General features: G+C 34.4%; 1 protein-coding gene across 1 annotated transcript in view; it reads right to left on the reverse strand.

Annotated features, from left to right (window-relative positions):
* Positions 1 to 14,986, reverse strand: part of LOC142759085 (cytochrome P450 2K4-like) — a 97,696-nt gene that overhangs the window by 53,834 nt on the left and 28,876 nt on the right. The window contains exon 4 of the mRNA XM_075860933.1: positions 1,219 to 1,368. Within this exon, the coding sequence (XP_075717048.1) occupies positions 1,219 to 1,368 (150 nt within the window). The remainder of the gene's footprint in view (positions 1 to 1,218; positions 1,369 to 14,986) is intronic.

The raw sequence follows: 14,986 nt of genomic DNA on the forward strand, positions 1-14,986 counted from the left end.
TATTTTAGAAAGGTTAAGAGAGGAAATAGTTTACAGCTGCTCTGCTGTGTCTTGAAATTGCGAACAGATGGCGGTCAATCACTTGACCAACCCCCCCCTAAGCATAAAAGGAAACCTAAGGGAATACCTTGTGTTCCACCAATGGGAAAGAAGGATGTAAGGATGTAAGGATTGAATATACAGATGACTCATATGTTATGGAATGTTCTTTGTTTGTTCTGACGCTATAAAAGCGACCACTACAGTTAAATAAAGTCAGAAGGATTTTTACTTTGAGAAACGTCTCAGTGTATCTGTTGCTTCTCCGAGCTCGCCCCCCCCCACCTGATTTGAACCTGCATGGAGATCAAGGCGTAACGTGACTCAAATTGCGATCACACCAGATTTAACAAATCTGGCTTGGTCATTAAGGCCCAAACAGGCCCGGTCATTAAGGGGTTAAGTTGACTTTTTCAATGGCTTTTGTTGTGTGAGAACACGCTGCAGCAAGTTATCAGTCAAGATAAACGTGGCTACATCTGTACTTCAATAAAGTGTTTGTGCTTTTTTCTATTTTGAACTATTGTGGGTGTGCATAATATTTTCTGAAGTAGTCACTTTTTGTAAACAAAATTTAGGATATGTCAAATGTCTGACAAGCGACTCCCATTTTGCAATGTTAGGTGGTCGGCTGCACTTATCTGTTTTTATGACTCCTTTAATGTATGTTCACGTGCTGTGTTTTCAGGCATATTTCGGGGCATAAACAACTTTTTATGCCACCGTTTTTTTTATGCCACCGTTTTAAAAAATTGCACGTAAAATACGCCCTGTAAAAAGAAGCAGCATGTCACTTCTTGAGCGATTTTTGGAGCTGTTTTTCATTGTGTCAATGGAAAAACAGCTCCAAAAACAATCGAGAAAAAAATGCCTCAAAAAACTTTTTCAGCTTCAAAAAAAGCTGAAAATCAGAGGCTGTTTTTTTTTTTTTTGCAACAGCTCTGTAATTTTCAGCCATTTTTGACTCTGCGTGTAAACATACCCTCAGACTTCAATGGAGCGAGCCATGTACAGATGTGACAAGGTAACGAGAGCTTACGAAACCTACGTTATTCCGAGAGGAAGATTTGACATAAACGTTTTTGTGTGTAATACCCCTTTAACAATCCTAGATACAGTATAGCTACAGTATTTTACTGGGTGATACACTGCTGAGAAAATGATGAATTAACCGCTCACCTCCATATGATTTTAACTTCTGGACTAAACAATCAGATTCCTCGATAATTTTGTCTTCAATTGTTCTCCTCCCCATCCCATAATCCCGTAATGTTGAGAGTGTAAATCGTCTCATGACTTTCCAGTTCTCTCCAGTGGAAAAGATTATACCTGAAAGGACGGAGCATGCAGTATGTAATGTGTAGTGAATCAATATTATCATATTGTAATAAAAAACTGAATCCCAACACCCACCCCCCAGAAAAAAAATAAATTGTATTATGTGAGAAGTATATGTCTGTATTATGAGGGAAGTATGAGGCAGTATTATGTGGGAAGTATATGTCTGTATTATGTGGGAAGTATATGTCTGTATTATGTGGGAAGTATATGTCAGTATTATGTGGGAAGTATATGTCAGTATTATGTGGGAAGTATAAGGCAGTATTATGAGGGAAGTTTATGTCAGTATTATGTGGGAAGTATAAGGCAGTATTATGTGGGAAGTATAAGGCAGTATTATGTGGGAAGTATATGTTAGTATTATGTGGGAACTATATGTCTGTATTATGTGGGAAGTATAAGGCAGTATTATGTGGGAAGTATAAGGCAGTATTATGTGGGAAGTATATGTTAGTATTATGTGGGAAGTATAAGGCAGTATTATGTGGGAAGTATAAGGCAGTATTATGTGGGAACTATATGTCTGTATTATGTGGGAAGTATAAGGCAGTATAATGTGGAAAGTATATGTTAGTATTATGTGGGAAGTATATGTTAGTATTATGTGGGAAGTGTAAGGCAGTACTATGTGGGAAGTATATGTCAGTATTATGTGGGAAGTATAAGGCAGTACTATGTGGGAAGTGTAAGGCAATATTATGTGGGAAGTATATGTTAGTATTATGTGGGAAGTATATGTTAGTATTATGTGGGAAGTATAAGGCAATATTATGTGGGAAGTATATGTTAGCATTTTGTGGGAAGTATATGTTAGTATTATGTGGGAAGTATAAGGCACTATTACTTGTGAAGTATAAGGCAGTATTATGTGGGAAGTATATGTTATTATTATGTTGGAAGTATATGTCAGTATTATGTGGGAAGTATATGTCAGTATTATGTTGGAAGTATAATGCAGTATTATGTGGGAAGTATAAGGCAGTATTATGTGGGAAGTATATGTCTGTATTATGTGGGAAGTATAGGGCAGTATTTTGTGGGAAGTATATGTAAGTATTATGTGGGAACTATATGTCTGTATTATGTGGGAAGTATAAGGCAGTATTATATGGAAAGTATATGTTAGTATTATGTGGGAAGTATATGTTAGTATTATGTGGGAAGTGTAAGGCAGTACTATGTGGGAAGTATATGTCTGTATTATGTGGGAAGTATATGTCAGTATTATGTGGGAAGTATAAGGCAGTACTATGTGGGAAGTGTAAGGCAATATTATGTGGGAAGTATATGTTAGTATTATGTGGGAAGTATATGTTAGTATTATGTGGGAAGTATAAGGCAATATTATGTGGGAAGTATATGTTAGCATTTTGTGGGAAGTATATGTTAGTATTATGTGGGAAGTATAAGGCACTATTACTTGTGAAGTATAAGGCAGTATTATGTGGGAAGTATATGTTATTATTATGTGGGAAGTATATGTCAGTATTATGTGGGAAGTATATGTCAGTATTATGTGGGAAGTATATGTCAGTATTATGTGGGAAGTATAAGGCAATATTATGTGGGAAGTATATGTTAGCATTTTTTGGGAAGTATATGTTAGTATTATGTGGGAAGTATAAGGCACTATTATTTGTGAAGTATAAGGCAGAATTATGTGGGAAGTATATGTTATTATTATGTGGGAAGTATAAGTCAGTATTATGTTGGAAGTATAAGACATAATTATGTGGGAAGTATAAGGCAGTATTTTGTGGGAATTATATGTAAGTATTATGTGGGAAGTATATGTCTGTATTATGTGGGAAGTATATGGCAGTATTATGTGGGAAGTATAAGGCACTATTATGTGGGAAGTATAAGGCAGTAATATGTGGGAAGTTTAAGGAAGTATTATGTGGGAAGTATATGTCAGTATTATGTGGGAAGTATAAGGCAATATTATGTGGGAAGTATATGTTAGCATTTTGTGGGAAGTATATGTTAGTATTATGTGGGAAGTATAAGGCAATATTATGTGGGAAGTATATGTTAGCATTTTGTGGGAAGTATATGTTAGTATTATGTGGGAAGTATAAGGCACTATTACTTGTGAAGTATAAGGCAGTATTATGTGGGAAGTATATGTTATTATTATGTGGGAAGTATATGTCAGTATTATGTGGGAAGTATATGTCAGTATTATGTGGGAAGTATATGTCAGAATTATGTGGGAAGTATAAGGCAATATTATGTGGGAAGTATATGTTAGCATTTTGTGGGAAGTATATGTTAGTATTATGTGGGAAGTATAAGGCACTATTATTTGTGAAGTATAAGGCAGTATTATGTGGGAAGTATATGTTATTATTATGTGGGAAGTATAAGTCAGTATTATGTTGGAAGTATAAGACATAATTATGTGGGAAGTATAAGGCAGTATTTTGTGGGAAGTATATGTAAGTATTATGTGGGAAGTATATGTCTGTATTATGTGGGAAGTATATGGCAGTATTATGTGGGAAGTATAAGGCACTATTATGTGGGAAGTATAAGGCAGTAATATGTGGGAAGTTTAAGGAAGTATTATGTGGGAAGTATATGTCAGTATTATGTGGGAAGTATAAGGCAATATTATGTGGGAAGTATATGTTAGCATTTTGTGGGAAGTATATGTTAGTATTATGTGGGAAGTATAAGGCAATATTATGTGGGAAGTATATGTTAGCATTTTGTGGGAAGTATATGTTAGTATTATGTGGGAAGTATAAGGCACTATTACTTGTGAAGTATAAGGCAGTATTATGTGGGAAGTATATGTTATTATTATGTGGGAAGTATATGTCAGTATTATGTGGGAAGTATATGTCAGTATTATGTGGGAAGTATATGTCAGTATTATGTGGGAAGTATATGTCAGTATTATGTGGGAAGTATAAGGCAATATTATGTGGGAAGTATATGTTAGCATTTTGTGGGAAGTATATGTTAGTATTATGTGGGAAGTATAAGGCACTATTATTTGTGAAGTATAAGGCAGTATTATGTGGGAAGTATATGTTATTATTATGTGGGAAGTATAAGTCAGTATTATGTTGGAAGTATAAGACATAATTATGTGGGAAGTATAAGGCAGTATTTTGTGGGAAGTATATGTAAGTATTATGTGGGAAGTATATGTCTGTATTATGTGGGAAGTATATGGCAGTATTATGTGGGAAGTATAAGGCACTATTATGTGGGAAGTATAAGGCAGTAATATGTGGGAAGTTTAAGGAAGTATTATGTGGGAAGTATATGTCAGTATTATGTGGGAAGTATAAGGCAATATTATGTGGGAAGTATATGTTAGCATTTTGTGGGAAGTATATGTTAGTATTATGTGGGAAGTATAAGGCAATATTATGTGGGAAGTATATGTTAGCATTTTGTGGGAAGTATATGTTAGTATTATGTGGGAAGTATAAGGCACTATTACTTGTGAAGTATAAGGCAGTATTATGTGTGAAGTATATGTTATTATTATGTGGGAAGTATATGTCAGTATAATGTGGGAAGTATATGTCAGTATTATGTTGGAAGTATAAGGCAGTATTATGTGGGAAGTATAAGGCAGTATTATGTGGGAAGTATATGTCTGTATTATGTGGGAAGTATAAGGCAGTATTTTGTGGGAAGTATATGTAAGTATTATGTGGGAAGTATATGTAAGTATTATGTGGGAAGTATATGTCTGTATTATGTGGGAAGTATATGGCAGTATTATGTGGGAAGTATAAGGCACTATTATGTGGGAAGTATAAGGCAGTAATATGTGGGAACTTTAAGGAAGTATTATGTGGGAAGTATATGTCAGTATTATGTGGGAAGTATAAGGCAATTTTATTTGGGAAGTATATGTTAGCATTTTGTGGGAAGTATATGTTATTATTATGTGGGAAGTATAAGTCAGTATTATGTTGGAAGTATAAGACATAATTATGTGGGAAGTATAAGGCAGTATTATGTGGGAAGTATAAGGCAGTATTATGTGGGAAGTATATGTCTGTATTATGTGGGAAGTATAAGGCAGTATTATGTGGGAAGTATATGTCTGTATTATGTGGGAAGTATAAGGCAGTATTATGTGGGAAGTATATGCTAGTATTATGTGGAAAGTATATGTCAGTATTATGTAGGAAGTATATGTCAGTATTATGTGGGAAGTATAAGGCAGTATTATGTGGGAAGTATAAGGCAGTATTATGTGGGAAGTATATGTCTGTATTATGTGGGAAGTATAAGGCATTATTATGTGGGAAGTATATGTTAGTATTATGTGGGAAGTATATGTTAGTATTATGTGGGAAGTATAAGGCAGTATTATGTGGAAAGTATATGTCAGTATTATGTGGGAAGTATATGTCAGTATTATGTAGGAAGTATATGTCAGTATTATGTGGGAAGTATATGGCAGTATTATGTGGGAAGTATATGGCAGTATTATGTGGGAAGTAAAAGGCTGTATTATGTGGGAAGTATAAGGCAGTATTATGTGGGAAGTATAAGGCAGTAATATGTGGGAAGTATATGTCTGTGTTATGTGGGAAGTATAAGACAGTATTATGTGGGAAGTATATGTCTGTATTATGTGGAAAGTATGAGGCAGTATTATGTGGGAAGTATATGTCAGTATAATGTGGGAAGTATAAGGCAGTATTATGTGGGAAGTATATGTCTGTATTATGTGAAAAGTATGAGGCAGTATTATGTGGGAAGTATATGTCAGTATTATGTGGAAGTATAAGGCAGTATTATGTGGGAAGTATAAGGCAGTATTATTTGGACAGTATATGTCAGTATTATGTGGGAAATATAAGGCAGTATTATGTGGGAAGTGTAAGGTAATATTATGTGGGAAGTATATGTTAGTATTATGTGGGAAGTATAAGGCAATATTATGTGGGAAGTATATGTTAGCATTTTGTGGGAAGTATATGTCAGTATTATGTGGGAAGAATAAAGCACTATTATTTGTGAAGTATAAGGCAGTATTATGTGGGAAGTATAAGGCAGTATTATGTGGAAAGTATATGTCTGTATTATGTGGGAAGTATAAGGCAGTATTATGTGGGAAGTATATGTTAGTATTATGTGGGAAGTATATGTCAGTATTATGTGCGAAGAATATGTCAGTATTATGTGGGAAGTATATGGCAGTATTATGTGGGAAGTATAAGGCACTATTATTTGTGAAATATAAGGCAGTAATATGTGGGAAGTATACGTATATATTATGTGGGCAGTAGATGTCAGTATTATGTTGGAAGTATAAGGCAGTATTATGTGGGAAGTATAAGGCAGTATTATGTGGGAAGTATATGTCTGTATTATGTGGGAAGTATAAGGCAGTATTTTGTGGGAAGTATATGTAAGTATTATGTGGGAAGTATATGTCTGTATTATGTGGGAAGTATATAGCAGTATTATGTGGGAAGTATAAGGCAGTAATATGTGGGAAGTTTAAGGATGTATTATGTGGGAAGTATATGTCAGTATTATGTGGGAAGTATAAGGCAATATTATGTGGGAAGTATATGTTAGCATTTTGTGGGAAGTATATGTTAGTATTTTGTGGGAAGTATAAGGCAATATTATGTGGGAAGTATATGTTAGCATTTTGTGGGAAGTATATGTTAGTATTATGTGGGAAGTATAAGGCACTATTACTTGTGAAGTATAAGGCAGTATTATGTGGGAAGTATATGTTATTATTATGTGGGAAGTATATGTCAGTATAATGTGGGAAGTATATGTCAGTATTATGTTGGAAGTATAAGGCAGTATTATGTGGGAAGTATAAGGCAGTATTATGTGGGAAGTATATGTCTGTATTATGTGGGAAGTATAAGGCAGTATTTTGTGGGAAGTATATGTAAGTATTATGTGGGAAGTATATGTAAGTATTATGTGGGAAGTATATGTCTGTATTATGTGGAAGTATATGGCAGTATTATGTGGGAAGTATAAGGCACTATTATGTGGGAAGTATAAGGCAGTAATATGTGGGAAGTTTAAGGAAGTATTATGTGGGAAGTATATGTCAGTATTATGTGGGAAGTATAAGGCAATATTATTTGGGAAGTATATGTTAGCATTTTGTGGGAAGTATATGTTAGTATTATGTGGGAAGTATAAGGCACTATTTTTTGTGAAGTATAAGGCAGTATTATGTGGGAAGTATATGTTATTATTATGTGGGAAGTATAAGTCAGTATTATGTTGGAAGTATAAGACATAATTATGTGGGAAGTATAAGGCAGTATTATGTGGGAAGTATATGTCTGTATTATGTGGGAAGTATAAGGCAGTATTTTGTGGGAAGTATATGTTAGTATTATGTGGGAAGTATATGTCTGTATTATGTGGGAAGTATATGACAGTATTATGTGGGAAGTATAAGGCACTATTATGTGGGAAGTATAAGGCAGTAATATGTGGGAAGTATAAGGAAGTATTATGTGGGAAGTATATGTCAGTATTATGTGGGAAGTATAAGGCAGTATTATGTGGGAAGTATATGATAGTATTATGTGGGAAGTATATGTCAGTATTATGTAGGAAGTATATGTCAGTATTATGTGGGAAGTATAAGGCAGTATTATGTGGGAAGTATAAGGCAGTATTATGTGGGAAGTATATGTCTGTATTATGTGGGAAGTATAAGGCAGTATTATGTGGGAAGTATATGTTAGTATTATGTGGGAAGTATATGTTAGTATTATGTGGGAAGTATAAGGCAGTATTATGTGGGAAGTATATGTCAGTATTATGTGGGAAGTATATGTCAGTATTATGTGGGAAGTGTAAGGCAGTATTATGTGGGAAGTATATGTCTGTATTATGTGGGAAGTATATGGCAGTATTATGTGGGAAGTATAAGGCTGTATTATGTGGGAAGTATAAGGCAGTATTATGTGGGAAGTATAAGGCAGTAATATGTGGGAAGTATATGTCTGTGTTATGTGGGAAGTATAAGACAGTATTATGTGGGAAGTATATGTCTGTATTATGTGGAAAGTATGAGGCAGTATTATGTGGGAAGTATATGTCAGTATTATGTGGCAAGTATAAGGCAGTATTATGTGGGAAGTATAAGGCAGTATTATTTGGACAGTATATGTCAGTATTATGTGGGAGTATAAGGCAGTATTATGTGGGAAGTGTAAGGCAATATTATGTGGGAAGTATATGTTAGTATTATGTGGGAAGTATAAGGCAATATTATGTGGGTTGTATATGTTAGCATTTTGTGGGAAGTATATGTTAGTATTATGTGGGAAGAATAAAGCACTATTATTTGTGAAGTATAAGGCAGTATTATGTGGGAAGTATAAGGCAGTATTATGTGGAAAGTATATGTCTGTATTATGTGGGAAGTATAAGGCAGTATTATGTGGGAAGTATATGTTAGTATTATGTGGGAAGTATATGTCAGTATTATGTGGGAAGAATATGTCAGTATTATGTGGGAAGTATAAGGCAGTATTATTCGGGAAGTATAAGGCAGTATTTTGTAGGAAGTATATGTTATTATTAAGTGGGAAGTATATGTCAGTATTATGTGGGAAGTATATGGCAGTATTATGTGGGAAGTATAAGGCACTATTATTTGTGAAATTTAAGGCAGTAATATGTGGGAAGTATACGTCTGTATTATGTGGGCAGTATAAGGCAGTATGATGTGGGAAGTATAAGGCAGTATTATGTGGGAAGTATATGTCTGTATTATGTGGAAAGTATGAGGCAGTATTATTTGGGAAGTATGAGGCAGTATTACGTGGGAAGTATAAGACAGTATTATGTGGGAAGTGTAAGGCAATATTATGTGGGAAGTGTAAGGCAATATTAGGTGGGAAGTATATGTTAGTATTATGTGGGAAGTATATGTTAGTATTATGTGCGAAGTATATGTCAGTATTATGTGGGAAGTATATGTCAGTATTATGTGGGAAGTGTAAGGCAGTATTATGTGGGAAGTATATGTCTGTATTATGTGGGAAGTATAAGGCAGTATTATGTGGGAAGTGTAAGGCAGTATTATGTGGGAAGTATATGTCTGTATTATGTGGGAAGTATATGTCAGTATTATGTGGGAAGTATAAGGCAGTATTATGTGGGAAGTATATGTCAGTATTATGTGGGAAGTATATGTCAGTATTATGTGGGAAGTGTAAGGCAGTATTATGTGGGAAGTATAAGGCAGTAATATGTGGGAAGTATATGTCTGTATTATGTGGAAAGTATGAGGCAGTATTATGTGGGAAGTATATGTCAGTATTATGTGGGAAATATAAGGCAGTATTATGTGGGAAGTATAAGGCAGTATTATGTGGGAAGTATAAGGCAGTATTATGTGGGAAGTATATGTCTGTATTATGTGGGAAGTATAAGGCAGTATTATGTGGGAAGTATAAGGCAGTATTATGTGGGAAGTATATGTCTGTATTATGTGGGAAGTATAAGGCAGTATTATGTGGGAAGTATATGTTAGTATTATGTGGGAAGTATATGTCTGTATTATGTGGGAAGTATAAGGCAGTATTATGTGGGAAGTATAAGGCAGTATTATGTGGGAAGTATATGTTTGTATTATGTAGGAAGTATAAGGCAGTATTATGTGGGAAGTATAAGGAAGTATTATGTGGGAAGTATATGTTAGTATTATGTGGGAAGTATATGTTAGTATTATGTGGGAAGTATATGTCAGTATTATGTGGGAAGTATATGTCAGTATTATGTGGGAAGTGTAAGGCAGTATTATGTGGGAAGTATATGTCTGTATTATGTGGGAAGTATATGTTAGTATTATGTGGGAAGTATAAGGCAGTATTATGTGGGAAGTATATGTCAGTATTATGTGGGAAGTATATGTCAGTATTATGTGGGAAGTGTAAGGGAGTATTATGTGGGAAGTATAAGGCAGTAATATGTGGGAAGTATACGTCTGTGTTATGTGGGAAGTATAAGACAGTATTATGTGGGAAGTATATGTCTGTATTATGTGGAAAGTATGAGGCAGTATTATGTGGGAAGTATATGTCAGTATTATGTGGGAAGTATAAGGCAGTATTATGTGGGAAGTATATGTCTGTATTATGTGGAAAGTATGAGGCAGTATTATGTGGGAAGTATATGTCAGTATTATGTGGGAAGTATAAGGCAATATTATGTGGGAAGTATATGTTAGCATTTTGTGGGAAGTATATGTTAGTATTATGTGGGAAGTATAAGGCAATATTATGTGGGAAGTATATGTTAGCATTTTGTGGGAAGTATATGTTAGTATTATGTGGGAAGTATAAGGCACTATTACTTGTGAAGTATAAGGCAGTATTATGTGGGAAGTATATGTTATTATTATGTGGGAAGTATATGTCAGTATTATGTGGGAAGTATAAGGCAGTATTATGTGGGAAGTATAAGGCAGTATTATGTGGGAAGTATAAGGCAGTATTATGTGGGAAGTATAAGGCAGTATTATGTGGGAAGTATATGTTTGTATTATGTAGGAAGTATAAGGCAGTATTATGTGGGAAGTATAAGGAAGTATTATGTGGGAAGTATATGTTAGTATTATGTGGGAAGTATATGTTAGTATTATGTGGGAAGTATATGTCAGTATTATGTGGGAAGTATATGTCAGTATTATGTGGGAAGTGTAAGGCAGTATTATGTGGGAAGTATATGTCTGTATTATGTGGGAAGTATATGTTAGTATTATGTGGGAAGTATAAGGCAGTATTATGTGGGAAGTATATGTCAGTATTATGTGGGAAGTATATGTCAGTATTATGTGGGAAGTGTAAGGGAGTATTATGTGGGAAGTATAAGGCAGTAATATGTGGGAAGTATACGTCTGTGTTATGTGGGAAGTATAAGACAGTATTATGTGGGAAGTATATGTCTGTATTATGTGGAAAGTATGAGGCAGTATTATGTGGGAAGTATATGTCAGTATTATGTGGGAAGTATAAGGCAGTATTATGTGGGAAGTATATGTCTGTATTATGTGGAAAGTATGAGGCAGTATTATGTGGGAAGTATATGTCAGTATTATGTGGGAAGTATAAGGCAATATTATGTGGGAAGTATATGTTAGCATTTTGTGGGAAGTATATGTTAGTATTATGTGGGAAGTATAAGGCAATATTATGTGGGAAGTATATGTTAGCATTTTGTGGGAAGTATATGTTAGTATTATGTGGGAAGTATAAGGCACTATTACTTGTGAAGTATAAGGCAGTATTATGTGGGAAGTATATGTTATTATTATGTGGGAAGTATATGTCAGTATTATGTGGGAAGTATAAGGCAGTATTATGTGGGAAGTATAAGGCAGTATTATGTGGGAAGTATAAGGCAGTATTATGTGGGAAGTATAAGGCAGTATTATGTGGGAAGTATATGTCTGTATTATGTGGGAAGTATAAGGCAGTATTATGTGGGAAGTATATGTTAGTATTATGTGGGAAGTATATGTCTGTATTATGTGGGAAGTATAAGGCAGTATTATGTGGGAAGTATAAGGCAGTATTATGTGGGAAGTATATGTTTGTATTATGTAGGAAGTATAAGGCAGTATTATGTGGGAAGTATAAGGAAGTATTATGTGGGAAGTATATGTTAGTATTATGTGGGAAGTATATGTTAGTATTATGTGGGAAGTATATGTCAGTATTATGTGGGAAGTATATGTCAGTATTATGTGGGAAGTGTAAGGCAGTATTATGTGGGAAGTATATGTCTGTATTATGTGGGAAGTATATGTTAGTATTATGTGGGAAGTATAAGGCAGTATTATGTGGGAAGTATATGTCAGTATTATGTGGGAAGTATATGTCAGTATTATGTGGGAAGTGTAAGGGAGTATTATGTGGGAAGTATAAGGCAGTAATATGTGGGAAGTATACGTCTGTGTTATGTGGGAAGTATAAGACAGTATTATGTGGGAAGTATATGTCTGTATTATGTGGAAAGTATGAGGCAGTATTATGTGGGAAGTATATGTCAGTATTATGTGGGAAGTATAAGGCAGTATTATGTGGGAAGTATATGTCTGTATTATGTGGAAAGTATGAGGCAGTATTATGTGGGAAGTATATGTCAGTATTATGTGGGAAGTATAAGGCAATATTATGTGGGAAGTATATGTTAGCATTTTGTGGGAAGTATATGTTAGTATTATGTGGGAAGTATAAGGCAATATTATGTGGGAAGTATATGTTAGCATTTTGTGGGAAGTATATGTTAGTATTATGTGGGAAGTATAAGGCACTATTACTTGTGAAGTATAAGGCAGTATTATGTGGGAAGTATATGTTATTATTATGTGGGAAGTATATGTCAGTATTATGTGGGAAGTATAAGGCAGTATTATGTGGGAAGTATAAGGCAGTATTATGTGGGAAGTATAAGGCAGTATTATGTGGGAAGTATATGTCTGTATTATGTGGGAAGTATATGTCTGTATTATGTGGGAAGTATAAGGCAGTATTATGTGGGAAGTATAAGGCAGTATTATGTGGGAAGTATATGTTTGTATTATGTAGGAAGTATAAGGCAGTATTATGTGGGAAGTATAAGGCAGTATTATGTGGGAAGTATAAGGCAGTATTATGTGGGAAGTATATGTTAGTATTATGTGGGAAGTATATGTTAGTATTATGTGGGTAGTATATGTCAGTATTATGTGGGAAGTATATGTCAGTATTATGTGGGAAGTGTAAGGCAGTATTATGTGGGAAGTATATGTCTGTATTATGTGGGAAGTATATGTCAGTATTATGTGGGAAGTATAAGGCAGTATTATGTGGGAAGTATATGTCAGTATTATGTGGGAAGTATAGGTCAGTATTATGTGGGAAGTGTAAGGCAGTATTATGTGGGAAGTATAAGGCAGTAATATGTGGGAAGTATACGTCTGTGTTATGTGGGAAGTATAAGACAGTATTATGTGGGAAGTATATGTCTGTATTATGTGGAAAGTATGAGGCAGTATTATGTGGGAAGTATATGTCAGTATTATGTGGGAAGTATAAGGCAGTATTATGTGGGAAGTATATGTCTGTATTATGTGGAAAGTATGAGGCAGTATTATGTGGGAAGTATATGTCAGTATTATGTGGGAAGTATAAGGCAGTATTATGTGGGAAGTATAAGGCAGTATTATTTGGACAGTATATGTCAGTATTATGTGGGAAGTATAAGGCAGTATTATGTGGGAAGTGTAAGGCAATATTATGTGGGAAGTATATGTTAGTATTATGTGGGAAGTATAAGGCAATATTATGTGGGAAGTATATGTTAGCATTTTGTGGGAAGTATATGTTAGTATTATGTGGGAAGAATAAGGCACTATTATTTGTGAAGTATAAGGCAGTATTATGTGGGAAGTATAAGGCAGTATTATGTGGAAAGTATATGTCTGTATTATGTGGGAAGTATAAGGCAGTATTATGTGGGAAGTATATGTTAGTATTATGTGGGAAGTATATGTCAGTATTATGTGGGAAGAATATGTCAGTATTATGTGGGAAGTATAAGGCAGTATTATGTGGGAAGTATAAGGCAGTATTATGTGGGAAGTATATGTCTGTATTATGTGGGAAGTATATGTCTGTATTATGTGGGAAGTATAAGGCAGTATTATGTGGGAAGTATAAGGCAGTATTATGTGGGAAGTATATGTTTGTATTATGTAGGAAGTATAAGGCAGTATTATGTGGGAAGTATAAGGCAGTATTATGTGGGAAGTATAAGGCAGTATTATGTGGGAAGTATATGTTAGTATTATGTGGGAAGTATATGTTAGTATTATGTGGGTAGTATATGTCAGTATTATGTGGGAAGTATATGTCAGTATTATGTGGGAAGTGTAAGGCAGTATTATGTGGGAAGTATATGTCTGTATTATGTGGGAAGTATATGTCAGTATTATGTGGGAAGTATAAGGCAGTATTATGTGGGAAGTATATGTCAGTATTATGTGGGAAGTATAGGTCAGTATTATGTGGGAAGTGTAAGGCAGTATTATGTGGGAAGTATAAGGCAGTAATATGTGGGAAGTATACGTCTGTGTTATGTGGGAAGTATAAGACAGTATTATGTGGGAAGTATATGTCTGTATTATGTGGAAAGTATGAGGCAGTATTATGTGGGAAGTATATGTCAGTATTATGTGGGAAGTATAAGGCAGTATTATGTGGGAAGTATATGTCTGTATTATGTGGAAAGTATGAGGCAGTATTATGTGGGAAGTATATGTCAGTATTATGTGGGAAGTATAAGGCAGTATTATGTGGGAAGTATAAGGCAGTATTATTTGGACAGTATATGTCAGTATTATGTGGGAAGTATAAGGCAGTATTATGTGGGAAGTGTAAGGCAATATTATGTGGGAAGTATATGTTAGTATTATGTGGGAAGTATAAGGCAATATTATGTGGGAAGTATATGTTAGCATTTTGTGGGAAGTATATGTTAGTATTATGTGGGAAGAATAAGGCACTATTATTTGTGAAGTATAAGGCAGTATTATGTGGGAAGTATAAGGCAGTATTATGTGGAAAGTATATGTCTGTAT

The sequence above is a fragment of the Rhinoderma darwinii genome, chromosome 4 (assembly GCF_050947455.1).
Source record: "Rhinoderma darwinii isolate aRhiDar2 chromosome 4, aRhiDar2.hap1, whole genome shotgun sequence".
In the NCBI taxonomy this organism is placed as follows: domain Eukaryota; kingdom Metazoa; phylum Chordata; class Amphibia; order Anura; family Rhinodermatidae; genus Rhinoderma; species Rhinoderma darwinii.